This window comes from Callorhinus ursinus, unplaced genomic scaffold, assembly GCF_003265705.2.
Source record: "Callorhinus ursinus isolate GAN/ISIS: 27379988/994484 unplaced genomic scaffold, GSC_fseal_2.0 scaffold9, whole genome shotgun sequence".
Taxonomy (NCBI): Eukaryota; Metazoa; Chordata; class Mammalia; order Carnivora; family Otariidae; genus Callorhinus; species Callorhinus ursinus.
This window is the reverse complement of record NW_027397071.1, coordinates 31,155,616-31,180,349: the sequence shown is the minus strand read 5'-3', so window position 1 is coordinate 31,180,349 and position 24,734 is coordinate 31,155,616. Positions and strand designations below refer to the sequence as shown.

General features: G+C 34.5%; 1 protein-coding gene across 11 annotated transcripts in view; it reads left to right on the top strand.

The window, feature by feature from the left end:
* SPATA1 (spermatogenesis associated 1) overlaps positions 1 to 24,734 on the top strand; it is a 55,717-nt gene that overhangs the window by 839 nt on the left and 30,144 nt on the right. For 8 of the 11 annotated variants that reach the window (XM_073896409.1, XM_073896403.1, XM_073896408.1 and 5 more), the window contains exons 2-5: positions 16,104 to 16,210; positions 17,639 to 17,756; positions 20,793 to 20,846; positions 20,937 to 21,165. In XM_073896409.1, coding sequence (XP_073752510.1) covers positions 16,104 to 16,210; positions 17,639 to 17,756; positions 20,793 to 20,846; positions 20,937 to 21,165 — 508 coding nt within the window. Of the gene's footprint in view, positions 1 to 110; positions 358 to 6,129; positions 6,303 to 16,103; positions 16,211 to 17,638; positions 17,757 to 20,792; positions 20,847 to 20,936; positions 21,166 to 24,734 lie in introns of all 11 variants that reach the window. The other 3 variants (XM_073896411.1, XM_025872090.2, XM_073896412.1) reach the window with 2 other exon arrangements.

Sequence of the window (24,734 nt, the reverse complement as noted above, 5' to 3'; positions counted from 1 at the left end):
TTGCTGAAGATTACACCCATCACTTGTTACCCATTTCATTTGGGGGATTAACGCTTATACCTTAAAATACAACATGTGTATGTTTCGGGAAAGTTTGTTCTGCATTTCAGTTGAAACTCGTTACCTGCTGCCTGAAATTGACCTTCAGAGGAGTTTCTGGAGAGAGAAACAGTGGGATCTAATCAAGCGAAATAGACTCAGGCAAAGTGTGTTTCACCCATGGAAACGTATTTATTATGGCACAGCACGTAGAACAAGTGTTTCCTATGCAGCGATTCAAGTACATCAACAAATACACTGATGTTTTCAATAAACGGGAATAATTTAATCACTAAGACGTTACAGATTTTTTGTATGGTGAGAAAATCCACATATAATTTTCCCTAATTGACAAAACCTAACTTATTTACTAAACGGTTTAAATCATTTTTTAAAAATGTACAATGTGCTTTAGTATATTAATTCATACGATAGATGTAATGACTAGGGTTATAAACCAAGGTATAAGTCCTGGCACTACGGCTTACCTTGGTATTCCTAGGCAAGCCACTTTAACTTCCCCGAGCCTCTTGTTTCCTCATTTTTTTTCCTAAAGATTTTATTTGACGAAGAGAGAAAGAGCACAAGTAGGAGGAGCGGCAGACTGAGGTAGAGGGAGAATCAGGCTTCCTGATGAGCAAGGAGCCTGATGTGGGGCTCGATCCCAGTACTGTGGGATCATGACCTGAGCGGAAGGCAGACTCTTAACCCACTGAGCCATCCATGTGCCCCTGTTTACTAATTTCATAATGAAATAATAAAGCTTCCCAGAATTTTTTTTTAATTGACAACTTCATTATGCTGTGCTCACCACAAGTATAGCTACCATCTGTCACCATACAATGCTATTACAGTACCATTGATTATATTCCATGCTGTACCTTTCATCTGGGAGACTTATTCCATAACTGGAAGCTTGTACCTCCCACTCCCCTTCACCCATTGTGCCTATCCTCTCAACCTCCCTCCCTCTGGCCACCATAAGTTTGTTCTCTAAAATTATGGGTCTATTTCTGGTTTTGTTTGTTCCTTTGTTTTTTAGATTCCACATATAAGTGAAATCATATTGTATTTGTCATTCTCTGATTTATTTCACCTAGCATAATATCCTCTAGGTCCATTCATGTTGTAAAGGGCAAGACCTCATTCTTTTTCATGGCTGAGTAATATTCCATTACTGAGTAATATTCTACATATTCTTTATACACTCATCTATTGGTGGACACTTGGGTTGCTTCCATACCTTGGCTATTGTAAATAATGTTGCAATAAACACAGTGGTTCGTAGGGGGCACCTGGGTGGCTTGGTCTGTTAAAAGTCTGCCTTGGGCTCAGGTCATGAGCTCAGGGTCCTGGGATGGAGCCCTGCATCAGGCTCCCTGCTCAGTGGGGAGTCTGCTTCTCCTCCTTCCTCTGCCACTCCCCCTCCTCATGCTCGCTCTCTCGCGCACGCACTCTCTCTCTCTCTCTCTCTCTCTGTGTCTCTCAAATAAGTAAATAAAATCTTAAAAAAAAAACATAGGGGTGCATATATCTTTTCAAATTAGTGTTTTTGTTTTCTTTGGGTAATATCAAGTAGAATTATTGGATGGTAGGCATTTCTATTTTTTTATGGTATTTCTATTTTTAATTTTTAAAGAAACTGCATACTGTTTTCTATAGTGGCTGCATCAGTTTATATTCCCACCAACAGTGCATGAGAATACCTTTTTCTCCACATCCTTGCCAACACTTGTTATTTCTTGTCTTTCTGAAACTAGCCATTGTGAGGGGTGTGAAGTGGTATCTCCTTGTTTTGATTTCTCTAATGATTAGTGATGTTGAGCATCTTTTCATATGTCTGTTGGCCATCTGTGCATTGTCTTTGGAAAAATTCCTGTTCAGGTGCTCTGCCCATTTTTTTTAAAGATTTTATTTATTTATTTTGAGAAAGAATGTGAGCAGAGGGAGGGGCAGAGGGAGAGAGAATCTTAAGCAGACTTCATGTCTAGTGGGGCTCAGTCTCAGGACCCTGAAATCATGACCTGAGCCAAAATCAAGAGTTGGATGCTTAACTGACTGAGCCACCCAGGCAACCCTCCTCTGCCCATTTTTTAATATCAGATTGTTTTTTGTTACTGAAGTATAATTAACATACAATATTATATTAGTTTCAGGTGTATAACATAATGATTCAATAGTTTCATATATTATTCAGTGCTCACCACCATAAGTATACTCACCATCTATCACCAATGTTATCACAATATTATTGACTATATTTTTCATGCTGTACTTTTTATTTCCATGACTTATTTTATCACTGGAAGTTTGTACTTTTTAATCCCCTTTATTTCACTCATCTCTTTATGGTCCTCTGGCAACCATCAGTTTGTTCTTTGTATTTAAGCATCTAGTTTTTTGTTCATTTCTTTTTTAGATTCCACATATAAGTGAAATCATATGGTATTTGTCTTTCTGAGTCTGACTTATTTCACTTAGCATAATACCCTCTAGTTCCATCCATGTTGTTGCAAAGGGCAAGATCTCATTTTTTTTTTTTTTAAGATTTTATTTATTTGACAGAGAGAGACAGAGAGGGAACACAAGCAGGGGGAGTGGGAGAGGGAGAAGCAGGTGCCCTGCTGAGCAGGGAGCCCGATGTGGGGCTTGATCCCAGGACGCTGGGATCACGACCTGAGCTGTAGGCAGATGCTTAACGACTGAGCCACCCAGGCGCCCCAAAGATCTTTCTTTATGGCTGAGTAATATTCCATTGTGTGTATGTATACCACATCTTCATTCATCTATCAGTGGACTCTTGGGTTGCTTCCATATCTTGGTTATTATAAATAATGCTGCTATAAACATAGGAGTACATATATCTTTTTGAATCAGTTTTTGTTTCTTTGGTAAATACCTAGCAGTGGAATTACTGGATCATATGGTGTTTCTATTTTTAATTTTTGAGGAACCTGCATAGTGTTTTCCACAGTGGCTGCACCAACTTGCATTACCACCAACAGTGCATGGGTGATTCTTTTTCTCCACATCCTCACCAACACTTGTTTCTTGTCTTTTTGATTCTAATCATTCTGACGTGTGTAAAGTGGTATTTCATTGTGGTTTTGATTTGCATTTCCCTGATGGTTAGTGATGTTGAGCATCTTTTCATGTGTCTACTGCCATTTATATACCTTCTTTGGAAAAGCATCTATTCAGTTCCTCTGCCCATTTTTTAGTTGGATTATTTGTGGTTTTGGTGTAGATTGTGTAAGTTCTTCATGTATTTTGCATATTAACATCTTATCAGATATATCATATGCCAAAATCTTCTCCCATTCAGTAGGTTGCCTTTTCATTTTGTTATGGTTTCCTTCACTGTGCAAAAGCTTTTTTTGATGTAGGCCTAATAGTTTATTTTTTCTTTTATTTCCCTTCCTTGAGGAGGCATATCTAGGAAAATGTTGCTAAGGCTGATGTCAGAGAGATTGCTGCCTATGTTTTCTTCAGGTCTCACATTTAGGTCTTTAATCCATTTTGAGTTTATTTTTGTGTATGGGTGGAGACAGTCCAGTTTCTTTTCCCTTTTTTTTTTTTTTTTGTCACTGTCCCATTTTCCCAGCACCATTTGTTGAAGAGACTATCTTTTCCCCCATTGTATATTCTTGCCTCCTTTGTTATAGATTAAGTGACCATATAATCATTGTTTTATTTCTGGGCTCTCTGTTCTGTTTCAATGATCTATGTGTCTCTTTTTGTGCCAGTACCGTATTATTTTGACTACTACAGCTTTGCAATATATCTGGAAATCTGGGGTTGTAATCCCTCCATCTTTATTCTTTTCTCTCAAGATTGCTTTGGCGATTTCAGATCTTTTGTACTTCCGTACAAATTTTGTATTATTTCTTCTAGTTTTATAAAAAATGCTGTTGATGTTTTGATAGGGAATACATTGAATTTGTAGATTGCTTTGGGTGGGTAGTGTGGACATTTGAATAATATTAAATCTTCCATGAGCATGCAGTATCTTTCCCTTTGTGTTATCTTTAATGTCTTTCATCAGTGTTTTATGGTTTACAGAGTATGGGTTTTTTTACCCACTCATTAAGCTTATTTTTAGGTATTTTATTCTTTTGGTGCAATTGTGAATGGAACTGTTCTCTTAATTTCTCTTTCTGGTACTTCATTATTAGTGTATAGAAACACAACAGATTTCTGTTTATTCTGTATCCTGCACTTTTACCGAATTCATTTATCAGTTCTAGCGGTTTTTTAGTGGAGTCTTTAAGGTTTTCTATATATAATATATATTATGTCATCTATACATGGGGACAGTTTAAGTTCTTCCTTACCAGTTTGGATGCATTTTATTTCTTTTTCTTGTCTAATTGCTGCAGCCTGGACTTCCAATGCTATGTTGAATAAAAGCAGTGAAAGTGGGCATCCTTGTCTTGTTATTGAGCTTAGAGGAAAAGCTCTGTTTTTCACCATTGAGTATGATGTTAGCTGTGACTTTTTCATGTGTGGCCTTATTATGTTGATGTTCTCTAAACCTATCATGTTGAGAGTTTTTATCATGAATGGATGTTGTACTTTCTCAAATGCTTTTTCTGCATCTATCGAAATGATCATATGGTTTTTATACTTTCTCATTAGTGTGACTTACTATGTTGATTGATTTGTGAATATTGCAGCCCCCCTTGTATCCCTAGAATAAATCCTACTTGATTGTGGTAAATGATTGTTTTAAATTTTGAAATTCATTTGTTAACATCTTGTAGAAGATGTGATTTTCTCCTTTTTTGTATTGTCTTTGTCTGGTTTTAGTATCAGGGTAATGCTGGCCTGGTAGAATGAATTTGGAAGTTTTCCTTCCTCTTCTGTTTTTTTGGAAAAGTTTGAGAAGAGTGGGTAGTAACTCTTCTTCAAATGTTTGGTAAATTCACCTGTGAATCTACCTGGTGCCCTGACTTTTGTTTGTTAGGACCTTTTTGATTACTGATTGAATTTTGTTACTAGTAATCGGTCTGTTCAGATTTTTTCTTTCTTTTTGATCCAGTCTTGGCGTATTGTATTTTCTATGAATTTATTTCTTTTAGGCTGTCCAATTTGTTGGCATATAATTTCTCATAGTAGTCTTTTATAATCCTTTGTATTTCTGTGATGAAGTTTATTCTCTTTCATTTCTGATATTATTAAATCCTCTCCCTTTTTTCTTGAATCTGGCTAACAGTTTATTAATTTTGTTTATCTTTTCAAAGACCCACTCTTTGTTTCATTGATTTTTTTTAATAAAAAATAAAAGATGTTTTGTCCCAGGATATAATTTTTAAATTTTGATACCATTAGAACAATTAGTGATCTCTGGTATGATTTCATAAAGCTGTAATCAGTACCAAATTACAGAAATTGTACACTTTTTTTTTTAACTCACTAATTTAATATAAATCAAGATGGAGCAATGCTTTGGAATCTTGGAGAGGCTTCTGTTCTGGTATCGCTATCTTTTTGTATCCTTAAGGATTGTCCAACTTTGATAATTCTTTTTTACAGTAATTCAGCTCCCTTATTTTTTAATTTTTATATAATTTAAATTTTACTGTGTTTTCTTGTAAACTGTTATAAATCCTCAGAGGAAAAATACAGGAAACAATACACAAACATAGCTTAAAATACTTAAAAACTGATATTTTCATCTGGAATAATTGTTCACATTTATTATTGAGGTATCCAAGCCTAGGAAGAAATACATGTGGTAAAATGGTTTTCATCATTCTATAGCCATTTGTACAAATTTAGTCTTTCCACTTCCAGAAGCATAGTTCTACTTTATGTAAAATACCATATATATTTAACTTTAATTTTCAAACTTGAGAAAATGAATTGTTTAGAATAGTAAAATATGCCCTGATCACAATTCTATCATAATATAACTTAGCACTCTATTTAGTTGTATGGGATATATGTTCATTTTATTGCATTCCCAGTCCTACTTACTAGTAATATGTCTTTTCAAATTACTATAATGAGTGTATACATTCCTAAGTTTTCATTTTTGGTCTATTTTAAAGCCTTCTGTGTTTTTCTTTTCACTTTCGAATGAATCAGAAACCAGAAATGAGTGGAATGCTGTCTTAAGTCAAAAATCTGTTACAACCTTTATAAATACTACTTAAATGAAGAAAGATAAAAAAAAAACCCACAGAATTCCAACTGATAATTACCCCATTCAGACACTGGTGAATATGTCCCTCAGTCCAAGCCGACCTTCCTCCTCAGAGGTAAGAAAATCTTTTAAAATAAAATATAAGAAAGACTTGCTTAACATTGCTTTTGAAGAGTTCTGAGGAAGAAAAAATATGGATTGTATAAAGTTTTAGATATTAACTCCACTGTGTATCTCATTGTCTGATTATAGTTATTTTATTACAGTTCTTTTATCTCTAGCTGATTGTACTGGAACCCCCCCAGTGCATTGATGCTATCACTTTTTTTTTTTTTAATTCTTCACCTTGTGATGCCCTCCATAGCTTAAATACCACAGAGCAGTCTTGATTACTCTCTTGCTTATACTTTTGACTCTTTGCCTCTCTCATTTCATCATACTGCTTGGCAAAACAAAAACCCTGGTTTATTGAATTCTTCACCTATGCTATACCCATGCCAGCAATGGAACGTGACTGGAAGAAAAGTATACCAACATGAAGACTGTTCTCACTTTAAAGTCATGACCATGAATCTAAACTAGAACCTTTTGCTGGTAGGCAAACAGACTATCTTCTGCTCACTCACTTTTCTACTGTTCTAGACAACTATTTCATACCTTTCCATACCCTCAGTACCTTCTCCATTTTCTCTTTAAACCAACTGTGATCACTTTCTTTCTACTACTGCACCAAAATTGCTCTTGTTAAATTTACTTCTACATCACTAAATATGTTGTTTAATTCTTACCCCATATAGTCTGATCTATCTGTGCAAAACAGTTGACACTATTGATCACTCTTCTTTGACATAATTCCTTCACTTTTAGCATACATATATCTTGGTTTTCCTTCTACTTGTTCATTTTCAGTCTTCTTTGCTGGTTTTTCTTCTTTTTGACCTCTTAATATTGGAGAATTTCAGGAACCAGCTCTTTGTTCTCTTCTGTAAATGCACTTACTCTTTGATGATCTCCTTCAGTATAATAGCTTTAAATACCAACTTTATGCTAAGGATCCCAAATTTATATCCCCAATCTAGTCCTCTTTCCCAAACTACAGATGTGTATTTTCAACTGCCTACTTGACATCTCCACCTGGATGGCCAGTAAACATCTTAAAATTAGCATGTCTCAAACTGAATTATGAATCTTTTCCCCCCTCCCCTAAACATGTTCTATTTGACTTTCTCCATCTCAGGTAATGGCAAATCCATCCTTTGACTATCTAAGGCCAAATGCCCTGGAGTTGTACTTCTTTCTTAAACTTCACTTCCAATGTACTGACTTTAGCTTCAAATTATATAAAAAATCTGACCACTTCCCATCATCTCTACTGCTCGTACCTTGGAGTGAGCCACCATCATCTCATATTTTAATTATTCTGATAGCTTCATAACAGTTTCCATTTTCTTATCCCTTACAACCTAATCTATTATCCCTTTAATAGTTACTAAACATAGCAAAATTTGCAAGTGTAACATTATATGTGTCCTGATGTGAAGCAATATGAAATACAGGGCACCATTTATAAAGTTTTATGCCCCTAGGTGACTAATTTGCATCAGTTGAAGGCTGTACAGAGAGATAGAGGACTTCATTTCAAAAATGCTTATGAAATGAGGTTGGCTGGGAAGATGGCAGAATAGGAGGACCCTAAGCTCACCTCATTCCATGGATACAACTAGATAACATTCTTATCAGTGTAAGTAACCCAGAAAATGACATGAAAAAGACTGGCAGAACAGACTCTTCAACTAAAGGCAGGGAAAAAGCCACACCAAAGGAGTTAGGAAGGGCAAAGACATGGTCTGAGAGCAAAATGGACCATGGCCATCTTCACTGGGCAGAGAACCAGTGGTAGGGAGGGGGCGGAAAATAGATTTTCACACCAGGGAGCCCATGAACAGGGAGGACGAATCCCTGTAATATTTGCCTTTGTAAATGAGAGGGGCTGAATTTCTTGAGTTCTAACAACCAGTGCGACTTAAAGCCTGGAATTTTAAAAATCAGCAGGCTCTGCTCTGGGAGAGGACAGAGGGCAGTAGGAAGTGGAGGCCCTGCCCATACAGAGCTCACAAAACAGCCCATGCAGATACAAGGTAGAACCAGCAGTTAGAAAACCGCTGGGGGAAGGAAAGTGATTTGCTCATCTCAGAGCATACCTCAGAGACACAGGGATCACCAGGAGACCCCTCCAGGAACAAAGGAACTGGTAGGTGCCATTTCCCTCCCCCACCCCCAGAATAAACAGTGGCCACTTGTAGGAACCAGTTGTTACCTAACTTGCTTACGCCAAGCCCTGCGCCCTCATGCTTTGGCAGATCAGCCCTTCCCAGTCCCGCTTGTCTCAGACCTGGTGCTGCAGGTTCTTCCCCCAGAAGACTGGTGCAAACCCTGCCAGCACCAAATCTGCTCACTCATGCATTTCTGATAGTAGCAGGAGCAGGTCTTATTTCATAAGCAGATAACCACACACCTTGTTAAAATGCACCCCATTCCTGCTGGGGACAAAATGATACTCATAATAGGCAAAGAGAGCCTCTGCAGATGACTAAAGGAAAAAGAGGCCAAGACTCAACAGCAGAGCACATGCAACACACATAGGAGACACTCTCTGAAGCTCCAGGCCCTGGGGAATGGGACACTGCACTGCAGGGCACTCTAGGACCTCTTCTTCATAAGACTATTATTGTTAAGAGCAAGAGAAATAGCTGACTTTCCTAACACAGAGAAACAGACATAGAAAGTCAAACAAAATGAGACAGAAATCTCTCCCAAATGAAAGAACAGGACCAAACCACTGCAAAATACCACAGTAAAACATATAAGTAATATGCCTGATAGAGAATTTAAAGTAATGATCATAAACATACTCCTGGACTTGAGAAAAGAGTGGAGGACATCAGTGAGACCCTTAAGAAAGAGATTAAAAAAAAGATCAGAGATGAAGAACACAGTAAGTGAAATTAAAAATACATTTAATGGAATAAATGCCAGTCTAGATAAAGCAGAGGAACAAATTAATGACCTGGAAGACAAGTAATGGAAAATAACCAAGCTGAGCAAAGGAGAGGAAGGAAAATTATGCATATTGAGAACAGTCTTCGGGAACTCAGTGACTCCATCAAGCATAATAACATTTGCATTATAGGGATCTCAGAAGAAAACAAAAATTACATGGAAACAAAATGAAAACACAATGGCCCAAAATCTTTGGGCTGCAGCAGAAGTGGTCCCTAAGAGGGAAATTTATAGCTTATAGCAATACAGGCCTACTTCAAGAAGCAAGAAAAGTCTCAGAGAACCTAACTTTACACCTAAAGAGCTAGAAAAAGAGAAACAAAACCCAAACCCAGCAAAAGGAAGGAAATAATAAAGATTAGAATAGATATAAATGATAACTTAAAAAAAAAAAACCAATAGAACAGATCAGTGAAACCAGGAGCTGTTTCTTTGAAAAGATCAACAAAATTGATAAACCTCTAGCAAGATTCATTAAAAAAAAAAAAAGGACCCAAATAAAATCACTAATGCAAAAGGAGAAATAACACCAGAGAAATACAAACAATTGTAACAGAATATTTTGAAAACCTTTATGCCAACGAATTGGACAATTTATATGAGTAAATTCCTAGAAACATATAACCTACCAAAACTAAAGCAGAAAGAAATAGAAAATTTGACTAGACCAATTACCAGCAATGAAATTGAATCAGTAATCAAAAACTTCCCAAAAAACAAAAGTCCAGGGCTAGATGGCTTCACAAGGAAATTCTACCAAACATTTAAAGAGTTAATACCTATTCTTTTTAAACTGCTCCAAAAAATACAAGAGGAAAGAAGACTTCTAAATCCAATTTATGAAGCCAGTATCCACCTGATACCAAAACTAGATAAAGACACCGTAAAAAGAACTACAGGCCAGTATCTCTCATGAATATAGATAAAAAAATCCTCAACAAAATATTAGCAAACCAAATCCAACAATACGTTTAAAAAAATCGTACACCACAATCAAGTGGGATTTATTCCTGGTATGCACAGGTAATTCAATATTCATAAAACCATAAACATGATATGTAATATCAATAAGAGAAAGGATAAAAACCGTATCATTTCAATAGATGCAGAAAAAGCATTTGACAAAGTACAACATCCATTCATGATTAAAAACTCTGCAAGGTAAATCTGGAGGTAACGTACCTCAACATAATAAAGGCCTTATATGAATAACTCACAACCAACATCATACTCAGTGGTGAAAACCTGACAGCTTTTCTCCCAGGGTCAGGAATAAGATAAGGATGTCCACTCTTACCACTTTTATTCATCATAGTACCAGAAGTCCTAGCCATAGCAATTAGACAACGTAAATAAAAGGCATCCAAATTGGTAGAAGGAAGGAAGAAGTAAAATTTTCACAATTTGTGGATGACATACTATATATAGAAAACCCTGAAGACTCCACCAAAAAACTAAAACTCATAAATGAATTCAGTAAAGTCACAGGATACAAAATCAATGTATAGAAATCTGTTGCATTCCTATACACTAATAATAAAGCAGCAGAAAGTGCAGTTAAGAAAATAATCCCATCTACAATTGCACCAAAAACAATAAAATATCTAGAAATAAACTTAACCAAAGAGGTGAAAGACCTGTACTCTGAAAACCATAAAACACTGATGAAAGAAATTCAAGACCGTGCAAAGCCATTCCATACTCATGGGTTAGAAGAGCAAATATTGTTAAAATGTTTATAATACCCAAAGCAATCTACAGATTTAATGCAATCCCCATCAAAATACCAATAGCATTTTTCACAGAACTAGAACGAACAAACCTAAAATTTGTATGGAACCACAAAAGACCTCGAATAGCCAAAGCAATCTTGAAAAACGAAACTAGAGGAATCACAATTCCAGATTTCAAGTCATATTACAAAGCAGTAGCAATTAAAACAGTATGGCACTGACATAAAAATACACACATAGATCAATGGAATAGTACAGAAAACCCAGAAATAAACCCATAATTATATGGTCAATTAATCTTCGACAAGGAATGAATATACAGTGGGAAAAAGACAGTTTCTTCAACAAATGGTGTTGGGAATACTGGACAGCCACATGCAAAGAATGAAACTAGACCACTTTCTTTCACCATACACAGAAATAAACTCAAAATGGATTAAAGACCTAAATGCAAAACCTGAAACCATAAAAATCCTGGAAAGTAATTTCTCTGACATCGGTCAGAGCAACAGTTTTCTAGATATGTCTCCTGAGGCAAGGGAAATAAAAGCAAAAATTAACTATTGGGACTACATCAAAATAAAAGGCTTCTGCACTGTGAAGGAAACAATCAACAAAACTAAAAGGCAACCTATGGAATGGGAGAAGATATTGCAGATAACATCCAGTAAAGGGTTAGTGTTCCAAAGTATGTAACAAACTGATACAACTCAATACCCCAAAAAAATAATAAAAAATGGGCAGAAGACATGAACAGACATTTCTCCAAAGACATCCAGATGGCCAACAGACACATGAAAAGATGCTCAACATCACTCATCATCAAGAAAATGCAAATCAAAACTACAATGAGTTATCACCCCATAATACAAGAAACCAGTGTTGGAAAGGCTATGGAGAAAAAGGAATCTTCTTGCACTGTTGGTGGGACTGCAAACTGGTGCAGCCACCATGGAAACAGTATGAAGATTCCTCAAAAAATTAAAAATAGAATTAACCTTCAATCCAGTAATCACACTACTATTTACCCAAAGAATATAAAAACATTAATTCAAAAGAGTACATGCACCCCTATGCTTATTACAGCATTACTTATAGTAGCCAAACTATGTAAGCAGATGAAGTGTCCATTTGTAGGTGACCAGGTAAAGAAGAAGTCTTTATATACAATGGAGTATTATTCAACCATAAAGAATGAAATCTTGCCATTTGCAACAAAATGGGTAGAGCTAGAGAGTATAGTGCTTAGCGAAATAAGTCAGAGAAAGACAAATACTATGTGATCCTACTCATATGCGGAATTTCAGAAACAAATGAGCAAAGAAAAGGGGAGAGAGACGAACCAAGAAACAGACTCTTAACTGTAGAAAACAAACTGATGGTTATCAGAGGTGAGGGGGGTTGGGGGAATGAGGAAATAGGGGATGGGGATTGAAGAATACACTTTTCATGATTAAAAAAATCTTAAACTATACTATGTTTTTAAAAAAAGGGATTGGAGAATTAAGTTAAATGACATCTTGAGATAATAAGGTAAATTCAGAATGCAAAACATTCTTTGAAACAACTGGCCCAGTCTCTTCAAGAAGTTAATGCCATGAAGGAGGGGAAAAAGAAAACAGGTATGGAAGAATTTGCGGATTAAGATTAAGGATGTGACAAACCAGATGCAAAGTGCTATCCTTGATTGGATTGTAGATTGAAAAAACATTGAGGAAATTTGAATATGGAATGGATACTATTTTACATTAAGGGATTATTAATTTTCTTAAATGTGATATGGTACTGTGATCATGTTGGAGAAATCCTTATTTTTAGAAGATGGCTGCCAAGGTATTAGAAGTATATTTTCACAATGTCTAATTTACTTTGAATGGTTTATCAAGAAAGGGATAGAGGATGTGAGGACACTCTGCAACATTTGTCAGCCCATTGATCGCCAAGGTTGATTTGGCTGATCTGGCTGGCTAGGTGGGTGTCCCCTTCCTCCCTCACTGCTCCATGTGCATCCCTCCCAAAGCTGCATGCTGGGTTGAAGAGGAGGACCTTCCCCAATAAAGGAGCACCATTCTTCAGTCAAGGGTATACGAGCAGCTGTGCTCCCCTGCTAGAACCTCCAAACAAGCTCTCAAGGTCCATTTGTAGGAGAAGGTAGGGTAGTCAAACTTCTAAGACTTAAGACACATCCAAATAAAGCGCTGCAATGTGGCAGTCTGCCTTTAAAAAAGAGAGAGAGAGGGTGAGAGAAAGTAAATGTGGCCTGATGTTAATTTTTGAATCTACATAGTAGGTATTTGGGTATTCATAGTATTATTCCTTTTATTTGTATGTATGTTTAGAATTTTTCTTGTTAAAATAAAACTGTAAAATGAATGTCAGATGTCCTTCTATTAAAACTCTGTATCGGCTTCCCATTTTCTGAAATGGAAGATCTTAAAATGGCCTGGAAAACCCAATTTATTTTGTTCCTTGTCTTCCTCATTTTTCTTACTTTATGTCTTACTGTTCCCTGCTTCAGTCATACTAGCACACTCTCACCTTAAGACCTTTATTTTAGGGGTGCCTCGGTGGCTCAGTTGGTTAAGTGGTTAAGTGTCTGCCTTCAGTCCAGGACCCTGGGATCTAGCTCCCTGCTCAGCAGGGAGTGTGCTTCTCCCTCTGCCCCTGACTCCACTCTCTCTCTAGCAAATAAATAAAATCTTAAAAAAAACAAAAACAAAAAACAGAAAAAAACTTTGCTTTAGCTCTTCTTGGAACTCTTTCCCTCTGCATCATCACTTGGCTAGTTGTTTCTTCCCCTGCAATCTTTACTTCAATCTCACCTTTTCTATAAGACCTGCCCAGACTATTTAAAACTGAAACCTATTTCCCCTTTTATCTTTCCAGTTTGCCTTACCCTGCTCTTCTTGTCCTTTTCCCCAGTACTTAGCCCTTTCTCATGTGCTGTATAATGTAGAAGTGTTTTATATTTAGTAGTTATTGTCTGTGTCCTTCACAGGCCTGGGACTAGTCTGAGGCAAATGAGTCACTTGCCTTGGGTGCAATATTTAGGGGGCACACACACAACCTCCATAATTACGATAAATAATCAATACAAGATTTTTTTTTAATGAAAAACTGATGCAAAAGATCCATAAAAGCAACATTTTAAATAGAAATAGAATCTGATAGTGCTATGCCTAGCCATTTTGGAGCCTGAGGCAAAAGGCAAGATATGTGCCCCTAAAAATACCTTTTAGTATATTTTTAAATGGTTAATAGTTTTGATGAAAATATTACTGATGAGCTTGCTTCCATGAGAGCCAGGAAGGTAAAATTATAATAAATTCATGTTTTGATATAAATAGAATATTTGACCTTAAAATAATGTTGTGAATTTTAATACACACTTTTGAAATTTTCAGTATTTTTTTCAACTACTTGGTTATTCTGGAAAAAGTTGACCATTAAGAAATGTATTTTTTTTTTAAGAAACATGTATTGAAGTTCATATTTTTCCTCTTTCCTCAGGCTCTAATAGTAGTATTAAATTCTGTATTTAAATTTTTGATATTTTGTTTATCATGAAATTTTTTGCGTTGAGTTGCGTTTTTTTTTAATGTTATTTATCTTGATCACTGAGGTTTTGGTACAGCCTTAAATTTTGTATCTGCGGTGAGTGCCTCACTTGCCTCACCCTTCTTATCCTGATACCTCATTAGAATGTAAAACTATACGCAGGCAAGGATCTTTGTCTTATTGACTGCATATTCCTGTTGCCTAGACCAGTGCTGGCACATGGTAGACATTCAGTAAATATTTGCTGAGGGAATGAATAAATACAAATTCACTATAAATTATTTTACAGAAATGTTTTATTAACTATATTTTCTCTGTATTGCCTACTCATTTAATTAAGGAATTAAATCTGTACAAACACTTTTATAGTTCATGAATTATAAAAAATATTGACAGAATTTACTTGGTTTATAAGAACAGAGTAAAATGTTTAGTTCAATAAATATTTTTATCCTGTAAATTATTAATGCATCTATATAAAGGATAAGGTCATATTAAGTCTTCTGAAGGTTTTGCAAATATATAATTGTATAACTATTAAATATTCTAGTATTAATAGTATAGTGTAGTGTTAGCTAAGAATAGTATAATATAGCTAGGGAATTTTAAATGCTCTGGTGTTCAAAATATAGAATATGGCAAACTTCACATCAGATCTATACATGTATCAAATGCATAGAAATAATTTACTTGGTCTATAAAAACAACTTGAGCAAAACATTCATTTCAAAAATGAATTTTATCTCCTGTAAAAATTTCTATTTTTAATGATAGGTCATATTCAACTTTTTAAAGTTTTTCTCAGGTATTTAATATTGTAGAGCATAATCATCTAAATTTTAATATGCAATGAATAACATCATTAGACTAAAGGATAGGAATATTTGCTATAATTGTTCTGTTTCTGTTGTAATAATCTAAATATTCTTCTAAGTAGAAGGATTCTAATTGAGGTTTAACAAAACACTAATAGAAAAGAAAGTGGCCTTTATAAGGACAGTCAAGCTAAACTGACAGACATGACCTATGTAAGAACAACCATTTCCTTCCCTATAACCATCAGGAATAGGTTCTTCCTAGAATTCAGGGAAACAACAATATTTCCCAAACCACAGTATTCACACTTTTGCAGTTGCTAGGAACTAGCAGTTATCACAACTATGTTAGGGAGACAATATATAAAGTATAAGGATTCCACAAGATCACCCCAACAGAACTGAGTAGGTAGGGATCAGGGGAAAGGAAAAGGTTGGTAAGCAGAAACTGATGTTGGTGGTCTCGTACTCTTACTTCAAGCCACAGAAAGAACACTGTATTCAGAGATGTTAGGGTACCCTAGGACCACGTCTATGACATTGTTTTTAAGGAAAAGATGTGCTCCAAGTGCCAAGTAGCCAACTAACCAAAATTTTGGCTCTTCATTTTGTTTTCTGTGTTTGTTCAGAAGGATACATGTATTCCATGTTTATTTTAATTATGTTTATTAAGCTTAAAATTCTAGAGGACATCAGTTATTTTTTTCACTTTAAAAATATTTTAACTGACATTCTTCTCAATTTATTCAGTTGGTGGAACTTCATGTTTTCTATGTCCCTGAAGGATCATGGAACTATAAGCTAAATACCATTTCAATAGAAGTTGTTAACAAATTCATTTCAGCTGGATTTATAAGGCAAGTATTTTGTGGTCATGTTATAATGTGCCTGAAAAGCAGTCTTTTTTTTCTGCAGAGAAAAATGTTTTTTGGAAATTTAAGTTGTAAGTGAAAAACTCTGGTCCATGTTATGGATCCAGTTTCTAACTTAATACTATCAATAAATAATGCTATGTAACAGTTAATAAGTACTGTAGAAACAGATGTCACTTAGCCAGGTGTCACTGACACCCAGAGAAAAGGGTATAACTGGGGTATTACTATCATTACACACAAAGAGAATTAATAGAGAAATTATCTGTATTTAGAACCTGTTGAGCTGTGAATAGTGGTTAAATCAGTATATCCACAATGACTTTTTTCACTGAACTGTTTCAAAATCGAAACAGACTATATGTGTACATACACTTACATGTATGTATATGTAAATGTATATACATGTATGAAGCGCACATGACATTATTCCTTATCTTCCCCATCACTTCAAGCATACTGGCCTTGTTTTTGTTCTGGAACACATCAGATATGGACCTACCTCAGGACCCTTGTACTTGCTCTTCTCTTAGTCTAGAATGCTCTTTCTGCCATTAGATATCCTATTTCTTCTTTAGCTCTTTACTTCAATATTACTTTTTTGTTTAGATCTTCTCTGATCACTATATTTAAAATTGTAGCTACCCTTCCTTCACTGCTTTATTTTTCTTTATAATACTTAGCAGTGTCTTAGGAATTATATGTTTTCATAGTTTGTCTCTTTTTCTTTCCCACCATTAGATTTATAAAGTCTATAAGAGCAGAGATTTTTGTCTCTTTTGTTGATTGCCATTTTCCCATCCTTAGAACAATGCCTGACATATAGTGGGGGCTCAATAAATATTTTTTGGTTGAATGAATTAATTACATAATGTTTCCCGTAAGATTCTAAAAAACAAAACCTCAAAACAGTACCATAAATGATGGCTTTAAATTTTAGATGTTGAGGAGTGAAGTATTCCTAATGAGCAGAGATGTGGAGTCTGACAATACTTGATTATCAAAGAAATTTTAAGCACTAGCTAATCCTGTCAAACTTCCAAAATAAATATCTGTGGCTAAATCATTCTTTATGTATAAAAGTATATAAATTCCATAGCAAAGTTTTTTTTTTAATAATACAGTTCGGAGTATCCTTCTGTGTTGATGATGAGAAAAGTAGACAAGCATTTTCCTTTTCAGTACAGAAAGGACTTTTTATAAACAGTATTTATTTGCATAATCATTTTATTTTTTAAAAATTTCCTGAAGTTTTACAAAGTGCCACACAATGTAAAAACACAATATATTGATCTATATGTGATACATTAAATTAGTATTTATGTTTGAGATAGCTGACTAATGTTATAGAATTTGTAGTATAGCTGAAACCTATTTCATTTTACATTATAAGGCAATGTCATGATATTTCAGAGTATCTCCTCACCTTACTTTACAAGCGCTGAGAGAGCGACTTGGTGAGTTCCTTGGTGAAGATGCTGTTGCAGAAAAATTTTTATTTCTGAAATGCATTGGAAATAATCTAGCTGTGGTAAGTTTTCTTATTTTTTTCCTTTTGATTAAAAAAAAGCATAACTTAACAAATTATGTTTTTTAAATGCTTATCAACTCAGCTTCTTGTCAATTCAGCTTCTATAAATGGGATAAGTATTATCAATCATGACAAAATGGAAATATCACTAAATACATAGATCATCAAGAAAGAAATGGGTCTTTTTGGCATATTATTGGGCACTAAAAGGATGGGGATATTTTGGAGTGTGCATTTCCTTGGGAAGAAAAGGAAGACAAAGTTAAAATGTGATTATGTACATAATATGTATTTTTAAATTTAAATGAGTGTTTAAAAACTTTTGAGAGCGAGAGAGAAAGCACACGCATGTGTGTGCATGAGCTGGGGGGGTGGGTGCGGGGCGTGGGGCAAAGGGAAAGAGAGAATCTTAAGCAGTCTTCACATTCAATGTGAGCCTGACATAGGGCTCAATCTCACAACCCTGAATCCAAATCATGAGTCGGCCGCTTAACTGACTGAGCCACCCAGGCACCCCCTAAAACATTTAAATAAGTACTTGTGTTCTGGACAAAAATGGGTTCTCATTGTTCGGGCCACAGCTAGCCTCATTTGATGTGAAATGATAGGACTCCAACAATTTTTTGTTTGTTTGTTTCAACTATTATCTCTTGAACACTCCTGTTTATAGTTTCTGTGATTTAATGGCAGGATTTTCTAAGTAGAATTTTCCTAGCTAAAATTCTTAATCCAGCAAGCTATCAGATCTCAAAGTTTCTGGTTTCTTTTAACTACATAAGGTTTATTTCTTTAATCAAGATTTTCTATATTAAAAATAAGGTATATTCCTATTTCACTCTAATTAACATATTGTCTTTAGTATTTATGTGATTGTTTATTTAACATCTGACTCTGCCATTAGACTATATTTGATTATCAAATAAATTTTTATATAACTCCCTGTGAACTGGGACTTTATTCACAATTATACGGTGCCTAACAAAGTGTTTAGCACTTAGAGGCATTTAAATGCTTATTGGACAAATTAAATAATGGTAATGGGGAAAAAAAGCATTCCCAAAGTAATTTGCTATGTGGAATTCTCAAGATCAGCTAAATATGAAGTTTTTGTCATTTGAATTCTATTCAGTATGGTAAAATATCAATTTACTCATCTTTAAGTTTTTCTCAAACAAGGAAGAAAAAGAACAATTCTTTTTGTTCATAATATCTAAAATACAAAATATCAATCACAGAATCCTATGTTGGAAGAGACCTTAATAAAGATAATTTAAATCAACTTCTGAAGTCCTAATATTTATTGATGTTTTTCTATAAACAAAATGAGAAAAAAGAACTGGATATGGATCCTGCCCTTAAAGAGTATTCACTGTAGTGGTGAAGAGAGAATACGTAAATAATTAAAATAGTGTATTTTGTATATTCAGAAGAAAAAAGGACTTCTTCCAGTAGGAGAAGAAGGGAGATAGAGGACTTTCGTTTGGATCTTGAAAGATAAATATTTGGGGGCACCTGGGTGGCTCAGTCAGTTAAGCATCTGCCTTTGGCTCAGGTCATGATCCCAGAGTCCTGGAATAGAGCCCTGCGTCGGGCTCCCTACTCAGGGCTCCCTGCTCAGCAGAGAGCCTGCTTCTCCCTCTGCTTCTCATTGGTGCGCTCTCTCTTGCTCTCTCACTCTCTCTCAAATAAATTAAATCTTTAAAAAAAATAAATATTTGATCTTGCAAAAATGTTGGGTAGGAAAAGCTTTCTGAGCAGAGAAAATAGAATGAGCACAGAAGTGGAAAAACAGGCAACTAAGAAAGACTAAATGTTTCCTTTTTTATTGGAACATGGTGTAAAATGTAATAGTAGAGAACAAGTTGTAAAGTGATTTGTTGAAGGTCTTGAATGCCAGATTAATGAGTTTTGTTTGTTTCTGAAGCATTGGAGTTTTTGAGCAAAGGATGACGTGACTGGAGCCTTCAGAGACTAGAGGCAGGGATTGTAACTAGGAGACTTTAGGAGACTTTTGCAATGGTTAGGCCAGAGATACGGAGGGCCTAAGGAATAGCAGATGAAATCTGCTGCTATTTTTCTTCTTGGTTCTCCATTTCAAACGCAAAAATCCTTGGTCCTCAAATACAACAAACTCCTTTCTGATTTATGTTCTTTGCACTTGCCTGGAAATTACTTCCCCATGATTTTCAAATAACTTGCTTTTTCTTTTCATAATTCACGTTCTCAGTCTCAAGTACTATCTTTGCAAAAGGGTCTTCTCTGACCCTTTTTTAGAATATTTTAGATATTCTTTCTCTTAAGTTGTTCTCTATTACATCAGTTTTTTGTTTTCATAAATCACATATCACTATCCTAAATCATGTTTATTTAACATCCATTCTCTTAAGTAGAATATAAGCTACATGAGAGCAAGGACTTTGCCCTGTTTACCATTGTATCTCCCACCATATAGAACACATAGTTCTGACCCATAGTGTGGGTCTGCCTGACCCATAGTATGCCCTAGTATTTGTTGAATGAATGAATGAATGGATGGATGGATGAATAACAAATGAACTCTGTGGGTTGTATATTTAGGAAATAAAGTTTACGACATTGGACTCTGGAGCCAGATTATCTGGTTTTGCATCCCAATTTGGAAAATTTGTAGTTATAAAATCACGGGCAAGTTATTTAACTTCTCTTTCCTCAATCTTACTGTCTGTGAACTATATGTAATATGTGTGCCTATCACATGGAATTGTGAGGATTAACTGAGCTAATGTATGTAAAGCACTTAAAATAGTGCTTGGCATATAGTGAGTCCATGCAAGTGATAGCCATAATTATTACTACTAAATGACATAGAATTTCTTTTATGTTTTGTATAGTGAATAGAAATAGGATTATGTTCTACATTTTCTAGACTCTAGCCTTAGTTATCAGCTTTTAGATTTGATTTTTATGTTACAGGTATGTGCCTTCTGCAAAAAAAAGGAATAAAAATAATTGAAAACTTACAAAAGCTTTATTTTTTTGTCATTTATTTATTTCTAGGTGAAGGTAAAGCAAGAATCAGAACTGAAACTCAAATCATTTGCTCCTCCATATGTATGTAATGTGACATTTTAAACTTATGTTAATTTTTTTTAACTTTTTTAAATTACAAACTAATTTTTTTTAATTTTCTATATGTTTTAGGCTCTTCAACCAGAATTATATTTGCTTCCTATAATGGATCATTTAGGAAATATTTATTCAGCATCAACTGTTTCTTTAGATGGGCAGCAGACTAATAATGGTGTTGCTGAGGCTGATGGAATAATCCACAGACCACTTAGTGTAACTTTGTTGAACGAAGAACCTGGAACAGATCCCAGTTTTTTAGTAAACACTTTGAAAGAGCTTCTTAACAAAAATCAGGAAGAAGGTGATTTCAACTGGAATGGGAAAAACAAAGAGGTTATTATAGTACGTTTTAGTAGTCAGGTCTGTGAGCAAATTCTGGGCAAATCTAGCCTTACACAAATGTAGCAGTATAAAAGGAAAGCTACAATTCCATTTGGGGATTTTTAAAAATAGTTTCACCAAGTGAGAGAAAAAAAAATTTAATTACTATGTTAAAAGCCAAATCAAAATACTTATCGCACTTAAACTCTACTACCTTCTTATATAATAGTTTCAGATAAAGTTAAGGCTAAAGGAAAAAGGAAGTGATCACTGCATAGAACCTTGGTGTTATTACTGTAAGTGAGAAGGATCTTAGCCACAATAACTGTATCAAACCAAAGCAAATCAACTTTAATGCTGGGAGACATTTGTATTTCAAAGAATCATAAATTTTTATATGATTACATTCATCAGTGTAGTGATAGTTCAGTTCTTAAAAAGTGGTAGATAAACAAAATTAAACCTATAAATAAAGCTGGAACTGTACTATAAGAACTTACTGAAAAAATATTGTGTAAGGAAATAAACTGTGATGGAAAAGCAAATATATTAAACATTTGTAAATGAACCCCTCCAATTAATGACAACGTCCATTACAGCTGCAAAATATACATGTTCTTAACCAGTTGCATTTTTCTCCATCATCAATTATAGCCATTCTTACATTCTAAGTTTGTGCTATATCCAATAATAGTTCAAACTTAGCACCTTCTTTAGTATTTACCCTTCTGATATGTTTTATTATTTCTGATGAGACATGTGGATGAGATCCACCTATTTTATTTGATGCCAGTGAGATGCTCAGTGAGAATCTTTACCTCCTTGATTTAGGCTTGTCTCTGCTACACTGTTAAATATTGCTTCCCAGTCATGGCATTACTTAAAGGTTAAAGGGGAAAAAGACCTGGGAAAAAAAATTCAGAGTAGAATCCCAGCATTCCTGAAAAGTACAAAGTCAGGTGGCTGATGAAGTGGGCAGTTGCCTACATAAAGCTGTGAGTAGTGTCATATTTCATATCCTGGGCTACTGGCCAGACATTTGCACAAAACCCCAAAAAATCTGTGGTGGGAGTATTTAACCCTTGAATTTTGTACAAGTGTAGTTTTTAAATTGTATTAATTTCTTGGTGCTTTACTCCAAAAAAAGTATGCTGGCCAGCATATGCTCATTTTTAAAAAGTTCTAGAAACACCAATAACTATGAAGAAGAAAATTAAGATTAAAAATAATTCTACCATCCAGAGATGGCTTCTGTTAGTATTCTGGTTTATATTCTTTCAGTTATTTTTTTCAGTTCTTGTATGTAATAAATATTTTTAACTTTTAAAAATGAAGATACAAACCCTCTTAGAGCCTCTTCTTGTATTTTAGAATATATTGTAGATATTTCATATCAATAACTATAGATGTACATCATTATAGAATTCCTTGTGGTATAACTTATGTACCCAACACTGTATCAGTGTTTTTGCTGTTATGAATACTGCTGCAAGCAACATTTTTCTAAGTGCTTTGTGCATTTGTCCTGTTAATTTTTTTTTTTATTAGAAGTTAATGGCTGTTTCTAAGGCTGTGTTTTTTGTTGTTATTCTTTTTCTTATAAGAACTTTTCAACATTGTGTGTCTTCCTCTGGTCACATCCTCTTTCTTCCTAGAGATGATTACTACTTTGATTTTTTTGAGATAATTGTTTTCTTTATAGTTTTACAACCTAAATATGTATTCCTTAACAGTAGTTTAGTTTTGTATGTTTTGAATTGCATTAAGATGAAATAATATTGAAAGTATTTTATTTTTGACGACTTTTGTTCAACATTGCAAGATTCAATCGTGTTTCACGTAAAATACCATTTCATTTTTTCATTGTTGTATAATATTCCATTATATGACTGTACCATAATTGATTTATTATGATGATGGACATTTGGTTTGTTGCCAGTTTGCAGGTATTACAAATATGCTTTTATGTGCATTATTTTACATGACTCTTAAATGTACATGTGCATAAGGATATCAAGACAGTGTACCTAGCACTGGCATTGTTTGTACATATTCAGCCTTACTAAATAATGTCCACATGTTTTCCAAGGGGGTTGTACCCAGCAGCAATGTCTGAAAGTTCTATTGAACCATAACTTGCCATTGTATCAGATATTTTCTGTCTCCTGTTTCTCTGCTGTACATTTTGGATAATTTCTGCAGATTTTTCTTCCAAATCTATTTTACTAATTCTCTCTTTAGTTGTGTCTTATCTGCTGTTAAATCCTTACACTGAATTTTTAATTCCAAATATTTTATTTTTCTTTTCTAATGGTTTTCTTTGGTTGAACATGTTTTCATATGTTTAATGGCCATTTGGATTTGCCTTCACTCAAATGTTTTGCTCATTTTCTTTCAAATACTGATTCATTTAATATACATATGTATTTTTTCCACGATGTGTGTGTGTGTGTGTCTGTGTATTTAATTCATTCTAGATTTTAGTTCATGGCTTGTCTTTTTATTATCTTTATGATTCTTTTGATGAAAGGAATTCTTAAATTTTGTCAACATGCTCTAACAGTTGCAAGGATTATGTTGACATCTTCAACTTCAAATCAGTTTTGCTTTATGTATTTTGAAGCTGTTATTAAATGCATGCACATTTAGGATTATTGTGTCTTCTTGATGAATTGACCCCAATGTGATTATGTAATGTTTCTCTTTATTTCTGGCAATAGTCTTTATTTTAAAGTTTATTTAGTCTGATATTAATATAGTCACTCAAGCTTTCTCTTTATTAGTGTTTGCATGGTGTATCTTTCTCCATTCTTTTATCTGTTACTGAATATCCAAAGTGGGTTTCTTGTAGACTACAAATATTTAGATCTTACTTTTTAGTCCAGTTTGACAATCTGTGCCTTTTACTAGGGGTATTTAGACCACTTACATTCAGTGTAATTATTGATGTGGTTGGTTTTAAATCTACCATCTTGCTATTTGTTTTCTATTTGTCTCATGTCTTCTATCTTCCTAGTTTTTCCATTTTCTTGCCTTTTTTTAGATTGAGAAGTTTTTTATGATTCACTTTTATCTCCATTATTGGCCCACTATTTCTCATTTTAGAAAATTGTTACTGGTTGCTATAGGGTAGAGGTCAGCAAATACCTATATTTATACTTTTTAGATTTTTCTTTTTAATTTTTAAGTAATCGCTACACCCAATGTGGAGCTCAAACTCACAACCCCAAGATCAAGAGTTGCATGTTCTACTGACTGAGCCAGCCAGGCACCCCTATTTTATTTTAATCTACGCCTATGGCTTGTTTTCATAAATAAACTTTTATTGGAACACAGCCATACCCATTTGTTTACATATTTTCAATGATTGTTTTTATACTACAATGACAGACTTGAGTAGTTGTGATAAAGACCAAATGTCCATGAGCCTGAAATATTTAGTATCTGGCCCTTTAAGAAAAGGTTTGCTGACTCTTGCTCTAAGGTATACATTACACACTTTTAGTTTGAAGTCTACTTTCAAATTATATACAACTTCATATATAAGAA